The following is an 18,068-nucleotide window of genomic DNA, read 5'->3' as shown; positions in this document are numbered from 1 at the left end:
GAATGGATGCACGAATAGGCAAGTGGAGGGACAGAGCTGCGTGCTGGGAAGGATGGACAGATGGACAGGGCCGGAGGGAGACCGGACAGGTTGGCACAGGAATGGAAAGGTGGCCGGACAGATGGATGGACACAGGAAGGGACAGATGGACAGGCAGACGGGCACAGGGAGCGATGGACAGCTGCAGGGAGCGATGGACAGCTGGACGGACAGACGGATGTGGGGAGGGATGGATGGTGAGCCAGGCAAGTGCAGAGCTGGGTGGACAGACAGATGGACAGATGGATGCAGGGAGGAATGGACAGCTGGACGGACAGATGGATGTAAGGGGGACGGACAGACGGATGCAGGGATGGCAAGATGGCGGGTGCAGAGCAATCAGGGTGGACAGGACAGAGGGGTGATGGACAGATGGACAGGTACAGGGTGGGATGGACAGAGGGGCAGCTGCAGGGGCTGGCGAGGGTTGAGGGTGAGGCTGGGGGGGCTCAGGACACCCCAAACCCACCCAGGAGAGCAGGGAGCACCCCCAGGGATTGGGGACACCCAGCCCTGCCACCCACACTGGGCCTGACCTTGGCCCGGGCCCTGTCCCTCCACAGTGGAGCCACAATGGGGGGACCCTGCACCCCTAAATCCACACGGGGAGCCCAAGGATGGCCCTGGCAGAGAAGGGACAGCACTCCCAAGGGCCCTCACTGGCCCAGGGACTCCTTGCCCAGCGGCTGCTGGGTCATGTCACCCTCAGCCCGTGGTCACCCATCACCCACTGTCCTGGCACTGCCACCCCCAGGGGCCTGGGGGCTCCCCAAAGGGAATCCCACCCATCCCACCACCCAAACCCTGCTACTTTAGGGCACTTTGGTATCCAAATAATCAAAGTGAGGTGGGGAAAAGAGCAGCAGCCCCTCAGGGAGGGGCTGAGCTGGAGGGCAACATCCCTGGGATTGCAGAACACCCCCTTGAAGAAAATCCAGCCCATCAAACACTGCTTTTTGGTCCCTGAACCCCATTTTTAGTCCAGAATCTCCACCCAAACTTCCAAATCCAACCCTGCCCACCCCTCACCACACACAAACCCAGCTGGAGTTACTGCAGCTTTTTACCATTTTATTTTCCTTACACAATGAAGTGTTGTTGGGCATTACAATTTCTCAACTTTTCGGATGATTTTTAAACAAATTTTGGTTCTTTTGTTTGTTTCCTACCGTCACGTGAGAACATTAAGGCAACGTACAAAAAAAAAAAAAAAAAAAAAAAAACCAAAACCAACAAAAGAAAAAAAAAAAAATCTGACATAAATTAAAACAATGCAGAAATTTACAGGTGTAAATGCAGAGTTTCAGCAACTCGGAGTTGAGGAACTCGAGCCCCGTGGTGGGATCAAGGGGAGGAGGAAGATGGAGGAGGGGTGTAAGGCTCGGATGCGATATGTTTATTTTTTCCCAACCTTGCTAGAAACGGTGAAAAAAAATTCTCGATGGACTCCTACCAGCCTCTACAGGAAACCTGGAATATTCCACACGGGATGTACAGCAAAGTCTGGCTCCAAATACCCTGTACAGAGCAGTCCCGGGGCCGCTGTCAGTGTGGGGGGCCCTGGGATGGGGAAATCCCGGGATTAGGGAGCCCCAGGGAGCCGATCCGTACAGGGTATGAGCTCAGGGCCCAGCTAACTCGGCTACAACAGGGTCAAATCAAGTGACAGCGCCCATGTGTCTAACATCAGGTACAGACTTCCCAAGGGCAGGATTCTTTTGGAAGAAGGCTTATTCCAGTTGCAGGAGGCTGGCATGAGGTGTAATGGATGCCTGGGCACACCTCCCGGGCATGACGCGGCAGCGGGGCCCGCAGTCCGTTTAGAAGCATTTACGGTGCACGATGGAGGGGCCGGACTCGTCGTACTCCTGCTTGCTGATCCACATCTGCTGGAAGGTGGAGAGGGACGCCAGGATGGAGCCGCCGATCCACACGGAGTACTTGCGCTCGGGCGGGGCGATGATCTGCGGGAGGAGAGAGAGAGAGAGAGAGGGCGGTGTCAGAGCGGTGCCAGCCTCCCCTTTGCCCAGCCCTGCCCTCCCCACGGAGCCGTGCCCACCTTGATCTTCATGGTGCTGGGAGCCAGCGCCGTGATCTCCTTCTGCATGCGGTCGGCGATGCCGGGGTACATGGTGGTACCTCCAGACAGCACCGTGTTGGCGTACAGGTCCTTCCTGATGTCCACGTCACACTTCATGATAGAGTTGAAAGTGGTCTCGTGGATGCCACAAGATTCCATGCCTGGGGAGGGGGGACAGGGCAGGTCAATTAGTGCCACAGCAATCTCATTAATGCCACTCAAGATCCCTCACTGCCACCCACCACCCTTGGTAAAGCCACCCAGAACCCCTTAATGACCCTCTGTTCCTGCCCACCCATCCCTCCCAGAGCAGACCCCACCCCACACCTACCCAGGAAGGAAGGCTGGAAAAGTGCCTCTGGACACCGGAACCTCTCGTTGCCGATGGTGATGACCTGCCCATCGGGCAGCTCGTAGCTCTTCTCCAGCGAGGAGGAGGAGGCGGCTGTGGCCATCTCCTGCTCGAAGTCCAGCGCCACGTAGCACAGCTTCTCCTTGATGTCCCGCACGATCTCCCTCTCGGCCGTGGTGGTGAAGCTGTAGCCCCTCTCTGTCAGGATCTTCATGAGGTAGTCGGTGAGGTCGCGGCCGGCCAGGTCCAGACGCAGGATGGCGTGGGGCAGAGCATAACCCTCGTAGATGGGCACGGTGTGGGTGACACCGTCCCCAGAGTCCATTACAATCCCTGTGGTACGGCCRGAGGCGTAGAGGGACAGCACGGCCTGGATGGCCACGTACATGGCCGGGGTGTTGAAGGTCTCAAACATGATCTGCAAGGAGGAAAAGAAACAATGAGCAACGAGCCGCGAGCTGGGTGTGTGCACTCGTGTTAGAACACACATGCTGCATGCAGAGCAACCCCGGTGTGTGAAGGAAAAGCCAAAGGATGCAGGCAGAAACACAAATGAAAGAACCTGAGGCGTCAGGGGAGAAATGCCAGGAGAACAGAACCCTGAAAATGTCGGGAGAGACAAAAAAAAAAAAAGAACAAAAAATTCAGGTTTTAGATGTAACAAAGAAGGTTTGTGAAGGAGATGAGCGAGGGGGGCCAGCGAACAGAAGCAATAAAGTACCTGCGTCATCTTCTCTCTGTTGGCCTTGGGGTTCAGGGGGGCCTCTGTGAGCAGTACTGGGTGCTCCTCGGGGGCCACACGCAGCTCGTTGTAGAAAGTATGRTGCCAGATCTTCTCCATGTCATCCCAGTTGGTAACGATGCCGTGCTCGATSGGGTACTTGAGGGTCAGGATGCCCCTCTTGCTCTGCGCCTCGTCCCCCACGTAGCTGTCCTTCTGCCCCATGCCCACCATGACRCCCTGCGGAACCGAGCGGGTGAGTCAGGGCCGCCCCCGCCGCGCCCCGGACCCAGCCCCAACCCCGGCCCGGGTCCCCCGCCCGCCTCACCTGGTGCCGGGGGCGGCCGACGATCGAGGGGAACACGGCRCGGGGCGCGTCGTCCCCGGCGAACCCGGCCTTGCACATGCCGGAGCCATTGTCGATGACGAGGGCGGCGATTTCCTCTTCCATGGCGGAGGCTGCGCCGGGAGGGAGGAACACAAGGGCCCGGTCAGCGCCCGCCGCGGCCCCGGGAGGAGCCGCTGGCGTCGGGCCATGCCCGGCCCCCCCCGGCCACGGCGCCCCAATGGTCTCTTCCGTTTGAATAGCCCGTTTGAATCTCCCGCGCGCTGACGTCACCCGCCGCCTCCACCAATCACGACGCACCCCCCCTCACACCCCCAGCGGCCTGCAYCCACAGCAGATACCATCCCAACGCGGCGCGGGGGGGGGAAGAACGGGGAAGGGTAGGGGGGACACGCTCCGCGCGGCCGCAGCTCCCGGCGGGGTCAGTTMTAACCGAACGCGGTAAAAACCGCCCAGCCCGCCCCCAGAGGATGCGGGAGAAGGGCGGCGGGGGCGCGGCGCGGGRCCGTGCGGTACCTGCTGCGCGGGGGTCGCTGCTGTGGGCGCTGCGGTGACGATACGGCCTTGTCCGCTGCCGCCGGCTGAGTGAGACCGCCCGGCTGCCAGCCCCGCGCTTTTATACCCGGGGGCCGGGAGCCCCGCCTCCTCGGCCGAGAACATCGCCATATATGGAGATCTTTCAGAAACAGGAGCGCTCATAGGCTGGCGCAGCCCGGGCCACGTGGGGCGGCTGCCGGGCTGGCCCCGCCCCKCGGCACCCCGGAACCTGCATGGGGCGGGGGGGTGCGGGGGGGGCGACCCCCGGTACCGGCGGGACCCCCGATCCCGGAGGGACCCCCGATCCGCGCCCCCACCCCGGCCAGCTCCGGGACCCCTCCCGGCAGCGCCTCCGGGAGTGCCGGGCTCCAGCGGGCCCGGCCGGGCCTGGCCCCGCACCCCCAAGATGGAACCGCGCCCCCCAGCCCGGGCAGCACCGGGCAGCACGTGCACCCCACCCGGGCACCGGGACCCCCCCACCCACGGCACCTGCACCCCGCACCCGGCCACCGGGACCCCCCATTCATGGCACCTGCACCCCCACCTGGCACTGGCACCCCCGCCCGTGGTCCTGCACACCTCAGCCGTGACGCCCACCCCCCATCTCTGCACCGGGCACCCCAAACAAGGCTCCCCCACCCACAGCACCGGGCTGGGGACCCCTGGTGCACCCGACTCGCCCCCMGCTGCACTCCAGACTCTGCCCTGCACACCCCTGTGTCCATCGCACCCCCACRGGTGACACTTGTGTGTCCCAGAGGTGACACCTCCCACCGGCGGATGTCCCCCGGGGCTACGGGCACCCCCTGACCCCCACGCTCCCCCCAGCACCACGGGCCCGGCTGTGCTGCCCCTGCACCCCGCAGACATCCCATACCAGTGCTGACATCGCCGTGACCCCAGTGACACCCCAGTTTGAGCCACCCCAGCCCCACTGGAGCCCCAATTCCAACACCCCCGTGCTCCCCGGGCCGGGGGCTCCTCGTGTCCGAACCCCCCTTTCTCGGGGGCTCTGCCATGGGGGGCGCGGCCATGGTCCCACCTGTGCAGTGTCAGACAGGTGTGTGCCGGGGGGCCTGGGTGGGCACACAGCAGCGCCAGGTRGCCACGCCCCATGTCAGGTAGCCACGCACTGTGTCAGGTGCCAAATATCGTGTCAGGCAGCCTTGTACCCTCTCAAGTAGCCACATACTATGTCAGGTAGCCACAGGCTGTATCAAGTAGCCATATGTCATGTCAGGTAGCCACACACTGTACCAGGTAGCCATGTTGCATGTCACATTAGCCATGTACCATGCCAAGTAGCCACCCATCATGCCAGGTAGCCACATACCATGCCAGGTAGCCACATGCAGTGCCAGAGGTCCATGAACCAGTCACCCACAGCAGGTCCCAGTGCCACTCAGGCCTATGGCAGTGGTGGCCMCTGGTGTCGCCGTCCCCGTGTCCCACGGGATTCCCACCCCGCCCGGCCCTTCCCAGCAGCTCCCGGTGCCACCGGGATGGGTGACACGGGGSGCGTCGGGGCACAGCGACAGCAGCGATTCGGGATGGCCTCGGGAGGGTGACGGGGGTCCTGCAGGGTCCCGGTGCGGCTCGAGGGGGTCTCGTGTCCCCGTGTCACCGCCGTGTCCCGCCGGGCCGTGGTGGGACAGGGAGGGGTCCCGGGGGGTTCTGGCTCGGGGGGCAGCGCAGGTGACACCCGCACCCCAAGGGTCCCCGGGGGACACCCCGGCCGCACCCCCCGGCCGCAGCACCGGGGCCACCCCCACCCGTGACTCAGGGCGGGCAGGGCCGGGCAGGGAGGGGCAGGGGCGGGAGGACGAGGAGGAGGAGGAGGAGGGAAAGGAGGAGGAAGAGGAGGAGGAGGAGGAGGAAGGCACCACCCCCGTCCCGCCCCGCCCCGCCCCGCCCCGCCGCCCGCTGTCCGTCCGTCCGTCCGTCCGTCCCCGCTGCCCTGCGCAGGGGAGGAGTGATGGGCTGATGATGGAGGGCTCCCATCTCGCGGGTCCCCGATACCCCACCCCGACCCCCCGAGCCCCTTCCCTGGCACCCCCGAGCTGCTGGGGCCGGGCTGAGGCCCCCCCTCTGCCAGTCCCCTACCAGGGCTTGGGATCCCTGGGCAGCCCGTCAGCCCCATATCCCTCCCGGGATGGAAACCAGGAGGGGCTTCCACAACTCGACACMACTCTGACCCTCACCACGACCCCCGCCCCAAAACCCTGCCTGACCCCYACGCCGAGTGAGGCACAGCTGAGCCGCTCCCCCTTCCCCTCTGCTAGCCTACAGTCCATCCCCGCTGTGGATGGGGACCCCTCCGGGTAGTCCAGCACCCCCATTTTCCTCCTGGGAAGAATGTTAGATAGAAATCGGGGTACACCCACCCCAGCCCCCTGCGATGCCCCGGCCGGAGGGGTTGTCGCGAGTGTGTCCGGTCTCAGCAGCCCTCAGTGGGGAGGGGTCTGGCTGTCCCCAGGCCGGGGGGACGCAGGGACACTCTGTGGCTGTGGGGCAGCGCCCAGGGGCCCCCCCTGGAGTGGAACCTGACCCTGCCGGGGGGGTCGGGGGGGCCGGGATGTATAAAAGCCGCTCCCGGCTGCGCTGCCGGGCAGGTGCCGGCGGGCACCCACCGAGAGCCACGCGGCCACCGTGCCACCCACGGCCCCCCCGGACCCCCCAGGACCCTGACCCACTTATCCCCCCCGCACCGCGGCCCGAAAGCCGACCCGGCTCCGTTTCGGGGGTCAGTTACAGCGGCCGCGGCTCGGGTGTCGCGGCTCGGGGGGCCACGGCACCCCCCGGCGCGGGCAGCGCCAGCCCGGCATGAAAAAGTCATGAGCAACCAAAGCTGGGGCTGTTTGCAGGAACAATAACCGGGCACCGGGCTGACACCGGAGCCGCGGGACTGGGGGGACGGCGGCGGGAGCCAGCGCGGCATCGCCACGGCACGGCCGGACCCCGGCACGGGGGACCGGGACAGTTCGGTGGGCACAGAGCCCGTCCCTGCCYGTCCCCAGGTGCCAGCACTGGAGCGTGGCCGAGACCGGGGGTCCCTGTGGCTGCGTCTGCCRGGGGTCCCAGCAGGGTTGSAGTGGAGACTCTCCCCTGCACTGYCCCCTCTGTCCCCACGSCCCCATTTCCTCCTGTCCCTCTCCAAGGGGCCGGCCGGACCCTCATCGCTGTCATGAGTTCCAGGCGGTCTCAGCCCCGAAGGACCCCACGCCCCGGGGGTTGGCTCCGGGGGGGGCTTGGGGTGTCCGTGACCCTGATCCACAGCTGCAGGAGGGATTTGGGGCCACAGGACAGATGGAGGCCAAGGGCCCCAAAGCAGGATAAAAGGTTTACACTAATCAAAATGCCTGGCTAATTGGAAAAGGCGCTTAGGGGCCGGCCGGGAGGCGGCGCGGCTGGAGGTGACCCGCTGCTGAATCAGAGGGGCCGGTAACCTTAACCCGCCGGGATCGGAACGGATACGCCGGCCCGGATCGGGTTCCCACCCAAGTTTTCCACCCGCGGCTCCGCCACAGCCGGACGGGGCCGCGGCGAGGGACGGTGGCGTGGCCGGGGGCTGCCGCGGTGCCCCCTCGCCCGGGCGCCCCCGGTGCCCATCGCAACCCGGCCGGTCTCTAATCCCACCCGCGGGTGACCAAACGGGTCGCAGCCCCCGGGGTCCCGTCCCGCTCCGTGCAGCCGCCCCCGCCGCGGGCGCTCCGTCCGGCCCCGCCGCGACGCCCGGGCTCGGCAGCGCCGGGGAGCCCCCGCCGGCCCCCGGGGGCCGCCCCGCCTCGGCGGAAGATGCCAACGAATGGGATCCACCAGGTGCTGAAGATCCAGTTCGGATTGATCAACTGCGAGAGCCGGTACCTGACGGCGGAGAGCTTCGGCTACAAGGTGAACGCCTCGGCGCCCAGCCTCAAGCGCAAGCAGATCTGGACGCTGGAGCAGGATGAAGCCGACAGCTCCATCGTCTTCCTCAAGAGCCACCTGGGCCGGTACCTGGGCGCCGACAAGGACGGCAAGGTGCGCTGCGAGGCGGAGCAGCCGGGCCGGGATGAAGGCTTYAGCATCATCACGCAGTCGGACGGGCGCTGGGCGCTGCAGTCGGCCCCGCACCGGCGCTTCTTCGGCGGCCGCGAGGATCGCCTGTCCTGCTTCGCCCCCAGCGTGACGGAGGGCGAGCTCTGGACCGTGCACCTCGCCATGCACCCCCAGGCCAACCTGCTGAGCGTCAGCCGCCGCCGCTACGCCCAYCTGAGCGCCCACGAGGACGAGATCGCCACCGACAGCAACCTGCCCTGGGGGGTGGACGCGCTCATCACCCTCTGCTTCCAGGACAAGAAGTACAGCCTGCGCACGGCCGACGAGCGCTACCTGCGCTGCGATGGCACCCTGGTGCCCGAGCCCGGCGCCGGCACCGGCTACACCCTCGAGTTCAAGGCCGGCAAGCTGGCGTTCAAGGACTGCGACGGGAAGTACCTGGCGCCCACCGGACCCACCGGCACCCTCAAATCCGGCCGCAGCTCCAAGCCGGGCAAAGATGAACTCTTTGACCTGGAGGAGAGTCACCCCCAGGTGGTGTTCACGGCGGCCAACGGCAGATACGTCTCCATCCGTCAGGGTAAGAGCTCCCGGTTCCCCCTGCCCCGGTGCTCCCTGCTCGCCTTGAGACCCCCATGCACCCACAGCTCCATGGGACCCCCACCCCGGCGGGAGAGCCCACAATAACAACCCCACAGTGCTATCCTTGCTCRGGGAGACCCTATGGACACACCCTGGGGACACGGGGGACCCCAGCCTGGCTGCTGGAGCAGGACACGGGGGGTCCTGTCTGCCTGGGGGGGGGGGCTGAGGTCAGTGAGGATGGGGTGGGAGCAGCTGTGGGGTGGGAAGGGCTCTGGGGAAATGTGTGGGTGTGTGTATGTACACACGTGTGTGCATGTGCAGGGCTCTGTGGGCGTGCACAGGGCTGTGTGTGCGGGCACACGTGTGTGCACGTGCGGGGCACGTGTGTGCACAGGTGTGCACAGGTGTGTACGTGTACACACACACACACACACACACAGGTGTGCAGGGCAGCACCCACAGGTGCCTGTGCACATCACACATGATATCCTGTGTGCACACGCGTGTGTAGAGCTACTGGGTGTGATCACAGGTGAGCAGAGCCCCTCAGAAACTCCACGGGCTCTTTGAGTCCCAAGGGACCCCGCTCGCCCCCAGGTGCCCCCCGGGGACGGTGCCACCCCTGTGCCAAGCGGCTTAGTGCCGGGTGACGGGGGGGACCAGCTATAAATAGGGRTTTGTGACCAGATGGACACGGCTGTGACAAGCTGATTAACCAGCCCAATTAGCACAATTGTTTGTAGGAGGATTTGGGGGGAGGGGGAGGGTGGCCATGGAGCAGTGGTGGCGATGGTCAGGGTGCAACAATGGCTGGCATGGGATTGGTCCTAAGGACCAGAGCAGGATTGCTGCCAATGGCCAGAGTGGGATCACTGACCATGGACAGAGTGGGATTGGTGACAATAGCCAGAGTGGAACTGATACCCATGGCTGCAATAGGACGGGTGCCAGGGGCTGGAATGGGACAGTCACAATGGCTGGACTGCGATTGGTCCTGATGGCCTGAGTGGGACTGGTGACAATGGCTGGAGTGGGATCAGAGCCTGTGGCTGGATTGGGATCGGTGACAGTGGCCAGAGTGGGGCCAGCGATGATGACTGGAGTGGGACCAGTGCCAACGACTGGAGTGGAACTGGTGACAATGGCCAGACTGGGATCAGTGACCATGGCCAGACTGGGACTGGTGCCAATGGCCAGGGCAGGATGAGTGCTGGCAGTCAGAGCGGGACCAGGGCCAATGGCCAGAGCAGGACTGGCGCCGATGGCTGGAGTGTGACCAGTGCCCATGTCCTGAGCAGGACTGGCACCAACACCCACTGTTCCCCCCAGGTGTGAATGTCTCAGCAAACCAGGATGAGGAGCTGAACCATGAGACCTTCCAGCTGCAGATCGACCGCGACACCAACAAGTGCAGCCTCCACACCAACACTGGCAGCTACTGGACCCTGGTRGCCCATGGGGGCATCCAGGCTGTGGCCACTGAAATGTGAGTGGGGCTGCAGTGCGGGGTGGGGAGATGGTTTGAGGGGACACGGGCACCCCCAATTCACGCTGTCCCTCTGTCACCAGCGCTGCCAACACCATGTTTGACATCGAGTGGCGCGGGCGGCGCGTGGCTCTGCGCGCCAGCAAYGGCCGCTACGTCTGCACCAAGAGGAACGGGCAGCTGGCAGCTGTCAGTGACACTGTGGGTAAGTGCTGGGGGGGAACGGGGGGGACGGGGGGGTCCCCGAGGTGCTGAGGGACGGCTGCTGTGCAGGGGAGGACGAGGAGTTCACTCTGAAGCTGATCAACCGCCCGATGCTGGTGCTGCGGGGGGAGCATGGCTTCGTCTGCTACCACCGGGGCTCCAACCTGCTCGACTCCAACCGCTCCGTCTACGACGTCTTCCACATCAGCTTCAGTGATGGCGCCTACCAGATCCGAGGTGGGTGGGGGGCTATGGGGTGGGGCGGCAYTGGGGGTCYGTCCATCCCACACTGACAGCTCCCYGGGACTCYCTGCAGGCCAGGGGGGCAAGTACTGGTACGTGGCGAGCAGCGGGTCAGTGTGCAGCGACGGGGACCTCTCYGAGGATTTCTTCTTCGAGTTCCGGGAGCGGGGCCGCGTGGCCATCAAAGGGAAGAACGGGCGGTACCTGCGCGGGGACCCCGCGGGCACCCTGCGAGCCGACAGCGAGTCCGTGCTGCGGGCCACGCTCTGGGAGTACTGAGCCCCCGGAGCCCTCGCCGTGGCCACCCCACCCACGGGCACCAGCCTGGCAGAGTGGGGTGGTGGCAGCAGTGGCATGGTCCATGGCAGATAAGCCCCAGCCCCCGCGACTCACGGCATTAAAGTCACCTGGATCACACCGGGGCAGAGCTGTGTCCTCCTTCCCATCGGGATCAAGCCCTGTTTCCCTCCCAGGAGCGCTCAGACCTCATGGAAAGGGCTGATCTGATGCAGGGACACCCAGGGGTGCCACATGGGATGGGGGGTCAGGAAAACAAAGCTACTGCAGGCAGGACCCCGAGGGGCTTGGGGAGCWCACAGCGCTCTGCCAGGCTGGGGGAGCAGGGGGGTGGTGGTGGCAGCCCCCCACCCCTGGAGCTATCAAGACCCTCCAGGAGGTTGGAAAGGAACAGAGCCAGGCACAGGTGAGCAACAGGATCGTTTTCATGGCAGACGACAGAGTTACAGACAGTGGAATGGTGCGGGCGGGGCCGGGCCGGACCGCGGCCGCACCAGCACGGAGATACGAGATCATTTATAGAAACAACGGGGGAGCGGAGACCCCCTCCCCTGCCCAGCAGAAAACGGGGCTCCCCCGGGCACAGCACCCTGTTTGTCCTGATCCTGAAGGCGGCTCGGGGGGCTCAGCCCGCGGCCGGCCCGCTCGGCACGGCCACTACACTACCACGGATCCACAAGACAGCGCGGCCCCGGGAGGCTGCCCCGGCCTGGCCGGGCTGGGGGGCGGCGGGGCAGGGCTGGGCCAGCCCAGGAGCCCCCGCTCCGCCACCGGAGCCCCGAGACCCCCCGGTGCTGCCGACAACACGACCACGAAACACGCACAGACACACCTCCCACCCAGACCGCCAGCCCCGCTCCTCCTCCGCTGGGGTGCAGTGGGGTGGGGGGCTCTCCCATGGGTCCCCGCCCCGGCCGGCGGGGTTTGGGGCGGGCTGGCCGCCCCCCGCTCACAGCACGACCAGGCTGGGGTTCCGCAGCTGCCGGTAGATGTTCCGGAGCTTCTCGGCAGTGGCAGAKCCCTCGGCCCCCTCACCCAGGGGCGCCTGGTCCCGGAGGGTCTGCGCCTCCTTCAGCAGCATCTGCGGAGGATGATGGGGGTGAGGGACAGGGGGCTGGTGCGAGTCCCACAGCGGGCTCCCCCCGGGGAGGGGATCGGGGGGCTCACCTCGTGGTTTGTCTGGATCTGACGCAGGTACTGCATGCGGAGATCAGGGGGTCCCGAGCCCTGCGCCGCCTGCTCCAGCACCAGCGCCTGTGCGAGGGAGGGAGGGAGGGTGCTGGGGGAGCTGGAAGCAGCCCACAAATCCTGGGAGGCCCAACCTTGGGAACCCCCAATTTCAGAGAGTCTGAGCCCTGGGGAATCGTAGCCACAGGGAGCCCCAATCTCAAGGCAGCCCAAGCCCCAAATGTGGGAGCCCCAGAGCTGGGGACCCCCAGCCCCGGCAGTGCTGGTCTCCCACCTGCCCTGGCACTGAGGCACCCCGGGAATGATGCCAGCTCCCACATGCCACACTGGGCTGGTCTGTCACACACGGTGCCACAGAACCACCCCCACTGCACCCCAGGCTCTGTTCCAGGGGGTTTGGGGTCACTTGGGGCACCCCCCRTGTACCTGTATGCGCCGGATGACAGCATGGTGTGTCCTGCACATGTGGGCCAGGGACGGGCTCTCCATCAGGATCTCCACAGCCTGGATGGGACCTGCTGGGCTCAGGTCATTCATGGCCACCTGGACAGTGAGAGCAGTGTCACTGCCACCCTTGCTGGGCAGCTGGGGGCTGGGACCCCTCCCCATGGGCACCAGGCTCCCCAGACAGCTCCACTCCCCCCAAAACCTTCCACCCCCAGCCCAGTACCACCAGGTGAGCCCTGGCAGGATTGAACCTGGCAGAATTAACACTGTCACTGTCACTCATCACCCCAGGGACATCTGAGCTCTCAGGTGCAAATCCACCTGTGCCAGGTACCTGGGGGCCCCTCAGGTGGGGTCAGGCAGGAGAGCTGGGCAGCAATTCCTGTTTTCCCTGTGGTTTTAGAGGGGAATTTTACATGGGGTGGATTTACAACCCAAATCCAAGTGCGTTTTCCAGAACCAGAGAAATGGGAATGTCTGGAGAGGGAGGGACATGACCATGGCCTTTGGGAAGCCCAGGGCTGGGTGAATGGACTGGGAACGCTGCCCGTCCAGCCTGGCACTTGAACCCCAGCCCCACAGAAGGGGGTCAGGATGGTGTGGCTGTGCATCCACTCGTCTCTCTGGCTCCAGGAAGGAGCTGGCTTTGTGGGACAGGGASCTTCCCTGCAGGCTAACCCATTCCTTGGCACAGGGCTAACCAATTCCTTGCCTCTCGGACGAGCAGCTGGACGTGGCCACCATCGGGCGCCGTGCCACACGCCGATGCCACCTCAGTGCCGCTCAGCTCCACAGCCCCAGGGTTCTCAGCCAGCAGCCAGCGCAGGGTGGCACAGCAAAGTGGGACATCTGGGGACCAAAGGACACAACAGAGATGTGACACCACTGACAGCGTGTGCCTGAGGCAGCCCTTGAGGGGCCAGGGGTGACATGGGCTGGACCCTTCCCCGCTGGGACATGCTGAGCTCGGTCATGCCAGTGGCACACATGTGGTGGGGACAGTGGGGTCACACAGCCCTCCTCGCCCAAGGGAGGGGCTGTGACAATGCCACCCTGCCAGTGCCCCTGCCCAAGGAGACTCCCTGGTGCACCTGGGACACTCCTCTCCAGGGACCCACCTGTTTCCGAGGTTTTGAGGGCATTTTTCAGGAGCTCCGAAGACACCCGGATGGACGCTGCCGAGAGGGGCAGRTTCTCCTCTCCCAGGGTTTTCCCCTCCTCGGGTTCAGTCTGTTCCCGGGACACTTTWAGGAAGGTCTCCACAGGGTCTGAGGGGGCAGGGGGGGCATCGGGCCCAGGGGGGCTGCTCCCGAAACGGAGGCACTGGAGCATGTCAATGGTGCATTGGCTGAGGGGCAGGCAGATCCCCTCTCTGTCTGGGGACAGCAGGGGCGAGTCGTCGGGCAGGAAGTCATCCAGGTCCTCAGAGGAGTCGGAGCCGCTGCCCAAAATATCCCGTAAACTGTAGTAGAGGGCACAGGAGATGGTCAGAGGCAGGTCCAGCTTGGTGTCCGCAGTGGGGCCGAGGGGCAGCGTCAGCTCCCGCTTGTTCCCAGGGAGCAGCTGGTCGATGGGGAAGGTGAAGGTGGTGGCCGAATCCACGGATTCCTCCTCTAAGGCACAGGGGCTGGTCAGGAGCTGGACACAGAGGGTCCAGCCCTCCTCCAGGCTGTACTCGCTGCAGTTTTCCAGCAAGCAGGAGATGGTGACGGTGTCCTGGAGCAGGAGGCAGCTCCAGTTGGCAGTGACGGTGCAGGCGATGGGCTTGTGGCCCTCCTGGCTGGAGAGCAGCGCCGCGCTCACGTTCATCACCTGGTTCAGGCTGGCCAGGGCTCGGTTCCTCTGGTCCACGGCCTTCTTCAGGAAGGACACTCTGCAAGGACAGTGTGACAGGGATGAAACAGCAGGAGGCACACTGCGATGGTGCTGTGCTGCTGAGCTGAGCCTCTCCTGGAATGATCCCACCACAGAAAACCCCCAGCTTCTCTGCTGTGGCAGCCTCAGATCCATGTCYCCATCAGAGCTGACTCTGGACAGCCAGAGCTTGGGAATCCCCCCGTGGATGCAGGGGGGGCTCGCCCACAGCCCCTCCCCACACACAGCCAGCCATGGAKGGTGGAGGCATGCGCCGGCCCTGCCTGTTACTGCTGGCTTGGCACGCGTGGCAGGCGCCTGGCACCCTGCCTGTGCCACCTTCTGCTGCCATGGCTGCCGCTGCCAGCCCGCCCACAGCGCTGGGGAGGGCTGTGCCATGGGAGGGGGCTGCCCTCAAACACTGCTTTTATATTATCGAGGCTGGGGGTGCTTCCCAACCAGGAGAGGTAAATACCGGAGCGTTTTTCCAAGAGAAAAGCTTGAGGAGAGCTGGGGATGTTCAGCCTGGAGAAAAGAAGGCTCCAGKGAGACCTTAGAGCCCCCTTCCAGTGCCAGAACGGGCTCCAAGGGAGCTGGAGAGGTAATTTGGACAAGGGCCTGGAGTGAAGGATAAAGGGGAATGGCTTCCCAKTGCCAGAGGGCAGGGTTAGATGGGATATTGGGGAGAAATTCATCCCTGTGAGGATGGGGGGGCCCTGGCACAGGGTGCCCAGAGAAGCTTTGTCTCCCCCTGGATCCCTGGGAATGTCCAAAACCAGGCTGGACATTGGGATACTGGAAAGCATCCATACCCATGCCTTTAAGGTCTCTTACCCAAACCACTMTGTGATTCCATAATTAATTACTGACAAAGACTGCACAACCCCCAGCTCGGTGCCACCTTTACCTCTCCGAGGTGTCCCCTATTCCTGACAGCAGCTCCTTGATCCTSCGGCCGATCTCAGCAGGGGTCAGCTCCACGTCTGGCTCCTCGGGGCTGCACAGGCCACAGGACACGAGGCGGCCCTTGGCCGACAGGGCCAACAGCTCTGACTCTCCTGTGGGTACAGACAGGGGGGTCAGGGCCAGGAAGGGAGTGGGGACTTCCTGGATGAGTGGAGGGGACAGGGAGAAGGATGGCACTGCCATCAGAGTCATGCTGAACACCCCCTTTTTGGAGGGAGCCCAGGGAATCTGAGAGGGCCAGCCGCCTCCTGCAGTGCCGAGCAGAGGGGCTGGGAATGGGCAGGGAAGAGCAGGAATCCCAGTGCACAGGAATGACTTAAAAGAAACAAGGAGAGCTCACAAAGATGAAGGATGCAGCCCCACCCGGCCCATGTGGAGCACAGAGACAGGAGAGGTGCAACCCCACCCCACTGCTACCARTACCTTCCGAGGCCCGAGAGGACAAAGAAAGAGCCACAACACTACAGATACTGAGGCTGGCCGGGGACAGCACGGGGGGCAGGACGCCGGTGCCACTCTCTGTGTCCTCGGGGTCCGAGGAATCGCCCGCCCAGTCCAGGTCGACGGCAGAGATGTCCGAGTGGGTGCTGTAGTACATGCGGGAGCCGCTGCCGCAGGCCGCGCACAGGATGGGCCCCCGCAGGTAATATTCCCTGAGCTCCGGCACCGTGGCCTCCTCCCGCTGATCCGCCTTCATGGCCACCATCTTCCCGTAGTGGCCCACGGCCACCACGCAGTCACAGCCGGGCTCGCCCGCGGGCTGCTCGTCCTCGGCGTCGTCGTCGGCCGCGCGCCGCTCGGTGCGCAGCGCCCCGATGAACACGATGGGCTCCTCCAGGTGGTGCAGGATCTTCACCGGCGGGGCCGGGGTGGACACGTCGCGGCAGCCATCGGCGGCAGGAGAGGAGCTGAGGGCTTTGAGGGGCACAGAGCAGAGCTGCCCGTCCGGGAAGCCACACAGGATCATGGGCGACTCCAGCATGGCCGCGTCGATGCCGAAGAGGAGGCTGAAGAGGGGCTCCTCCAGCACGAATCCCCCCGAGCACCACAGCCCCTGGGCACCCGGCGCGGCCGCACAGCACAGCACGGGCAGGAAGCAGGAGGGTGGCGCGTCCCCCATGTCCCCGGGAGGGGTCCCGGGGCAGAATTCCACCTGGCTGACCTGCCGGTACGGGGGCCCGTCCTGCTCCGGGCGCGGCAGCTCGTGCAGCCGCATCCACCACTTGCCCTCGTCCTGGGCCAGCGTGATGACGAAGGTGCTGAGCAGGGTGAACATGCTCAGGCTGGCGTCGGGGAAGATGCAGGCGTCCGCTTCCACCGGGAAGACGCCGGTAGGGCCGTTGTTTTCTTGGCCGTCGCCGTCCGTCTGCTCCATTAACCTTTGGGAAAACAGGGAAGAGCTCTGAGCCAAGCCATGGGGAGAAGCCAGCGTGTCCCTTGGCCGCCTCTTTGCCTGGCCCTGGGAAAYGAGCTCCTGCAGGAGAGCTTTTAGCATCGGGAGAGACAGATCCAGAGCCSCACACTCGCCATGGAGGGAAGCCCAGGGACAAGGGGTCACCCCAGGCTCACCTGCTCTGCTGCTCCAGGGACACGCAGTAGATCCCGCTGTGGGCGCACAGGATGTAGAGCTGCCGRGGCTGGGGCAGCAGCTCCACGTGCCACACCTGCTCAGGGCAGCGGAACACGGCCTGGGAGCGGGGACAGAACCAAATGTCACCTCCCACGGCACCCGCAGGGGTGGCAGGGAGGAGGCGGCTCCCCACAGGGGGGATCCAAAGAGATTTCCAGGGATAAACGGATCCCTGGGCAGACCCAGCTGGGTGTTCCTGGGCGGGGGGTTGGGAGAGGGGCTGTGGCAGCCTGTCATTCCCGCTCCCTGAGGGGAAGGAAAACAGGGAGCAGGGTACGTGCTCTACTTTGCCGAGCGGGAGCGCAGTGTGGGAGGCAGATCCCGCTCTTACAGCGGTGCATTTCTTAGAAATGGTAATCAGAACAAATTAACAAAGGCAGCAGCGTGTCAGTCAGGGCGCTGTGACAGCGGGGACAGCGACCAGGCTTGGGGGAGAGGGGAGAGAAACCCCTGTGCTGGAGGGAACGAGCCTGKGGAGTCTGATCCGATGTGTGTCCTGCAGGACTGGGAGAGGGGACAGMTGGCAGCACCCCTGAACCCCAAAGKGCCAGGAGAGGGGTGCTGCTTGTGGGGCTCATTTGCTGGAGGGAATCCAGGGATAGGGTGCAGGGACATGACTGGAGGGTGTCCCCACCGTGCCACGGGACGCTGTCCCTATGGGATGGGGGACACCGGGTGAGCCCCCACCCCCCGAGCCCCTCACCTTGAGCACTTTGCCCTCCTGGTCGTACACGTAGACGAACTCGGTGCCGTTGGAGAGGTAGATCTCGTTCTCATGGCACAGCACCCGTGGCTTGGCTGCCACCAGCCCCCCCACCGGGCAGCAGAATCCGGCCAGGTAGTCCACCCTGTGCCCCACCTGTGCCATGGTGCCGGCTTGGGGGCGTGGAGAGGGGCACGGGGACAGGCTGAGCCCGGAGCCCTGAGCTGGGGGCAATGCATGGTGACACACACACACACCCATGTCCCGGTCACAGCCCCACAGCACATGTCTTGACCCCCATCTCCCCCCCTCCTGAACCTCACAACCCCCCCAATCGCAGCCCGAGACCTCA

At 64.8% G+C, this 18,068-nt stretch overlaps 3 protein-coding genes across 4 annotated transcripts; 1 reads left to right on the top strand and 2 right to left on the bottom strand.

Annotated features, from left to right (window-relative positions):
• Nucleotides 1-1,084: 1,084 nt before the first annotated feature.
• ACTG1 (actin gamma 1) lies at nt 1,085-4,138 on the bottom strand. Its single transcript, XM_057383247.1, has 6 exons — nt 4,055-4,138; nt 3,521-3,651; nt 3,193-3,432; nt 2,451-2,889; nt 2,099-2,280; nt 1,085-2,003 (listed from the first exon to the last, which is right to left on the bottom strand). The coding sequence occupies exons 2-6, from the start codon at nt 3,641-3,643 to the stop codon at nt 1,860-1,862; spliced, it is 1,128 nt and encodes a 375-aa protein (XP_057239230.1). The 5' UTR covers nt 3,644-3,651; nt 4,055-4,138; the 3' UTR covers nt 1,085-1,859.
• Nucleotides 4,139-7,823: 3,685 nt separating this feature from the next.
• Nucleotides 7,824-10,977, top strand: FSCN2 (fascin actin-bundling protein 2, retinal). Its single transcript, XM_057383246.1, is given in 5 exon segments — nt 7,824-8,693; nt 10,028-10,184; nt 10,268-10,398; nt 10,401-10,625; nt 10,705-10,977. Coding segments are annotated over 5 exon segments (1,542 nt in total). The 5' UTR covers nt 7,824-7,870; the 3' UTR covers nt 10,911-10,977.
• Nucleotides 10,978-11,340: 363 nt separating this feature from the next.
• FAAP100 (FA core complex associated protein 100) lies at nt 11,341-18,014 on the bottom strand. 2 transcript variants are annotated; one of them, XM_057383243.1, is made up of 9 exons: nt 17,717-18,013; nt 16,953-17,071; nt 15,807-16,762; nt 15,325-15,475; nt 13,682-14,436; nt 13,276-13,412; nt 12,543-12,659; nt 12,096-12,182; nt 11,341-12,009 (listed from the first exon to the last, which is right to left on the bottom strand). In XM_057383243.1, exons 1-9 carry the CDS (start codon nt 17,975-17,977, stop codon nt 11,878-11,880), a joined length of 2,715 nt encoding a protein of 904 aa, XP_057239226.1. In that variant the 5' UTR covers nt 17,978-18,013; the 3' UTR covers nt 11,341-11,877. The 2 variants fall into 2 exon arrangements, with proteins under 2 accessions (XP_057239226.1, XP_057239227.1); XM_057383244.1 differs by lacking the exons at nt 11,341-12,009; nt 12,096-12,182 and having other exon boundaries at nt 12,592-12,659; nt 13,265-13,412; nt 17,717-18,014.
• Nucleotides 18,015-18,068: the final 54 nt, after the last annotated feature.

This window comes from Malurus melanocephalus, unplaced genomic scaffold (genome assembly GCF_030028575.1).
Source record: "Malurus melanocephalus ecotype Western Australia unplaced genomic scaffold, MMel_1.1 scaffold_616, whole genome shotgun sequence".
Lineage (NCBI taxonomy): Eukaryota > Metazoa > Chordata > Aves > Passeriformes > Maluridae > Malurus > Malurus melanocephalus.
Note: the sequence above shows the minus strand (reverse complement) of the source record. Positions and strands in the feature narration are given on the sequence as shown.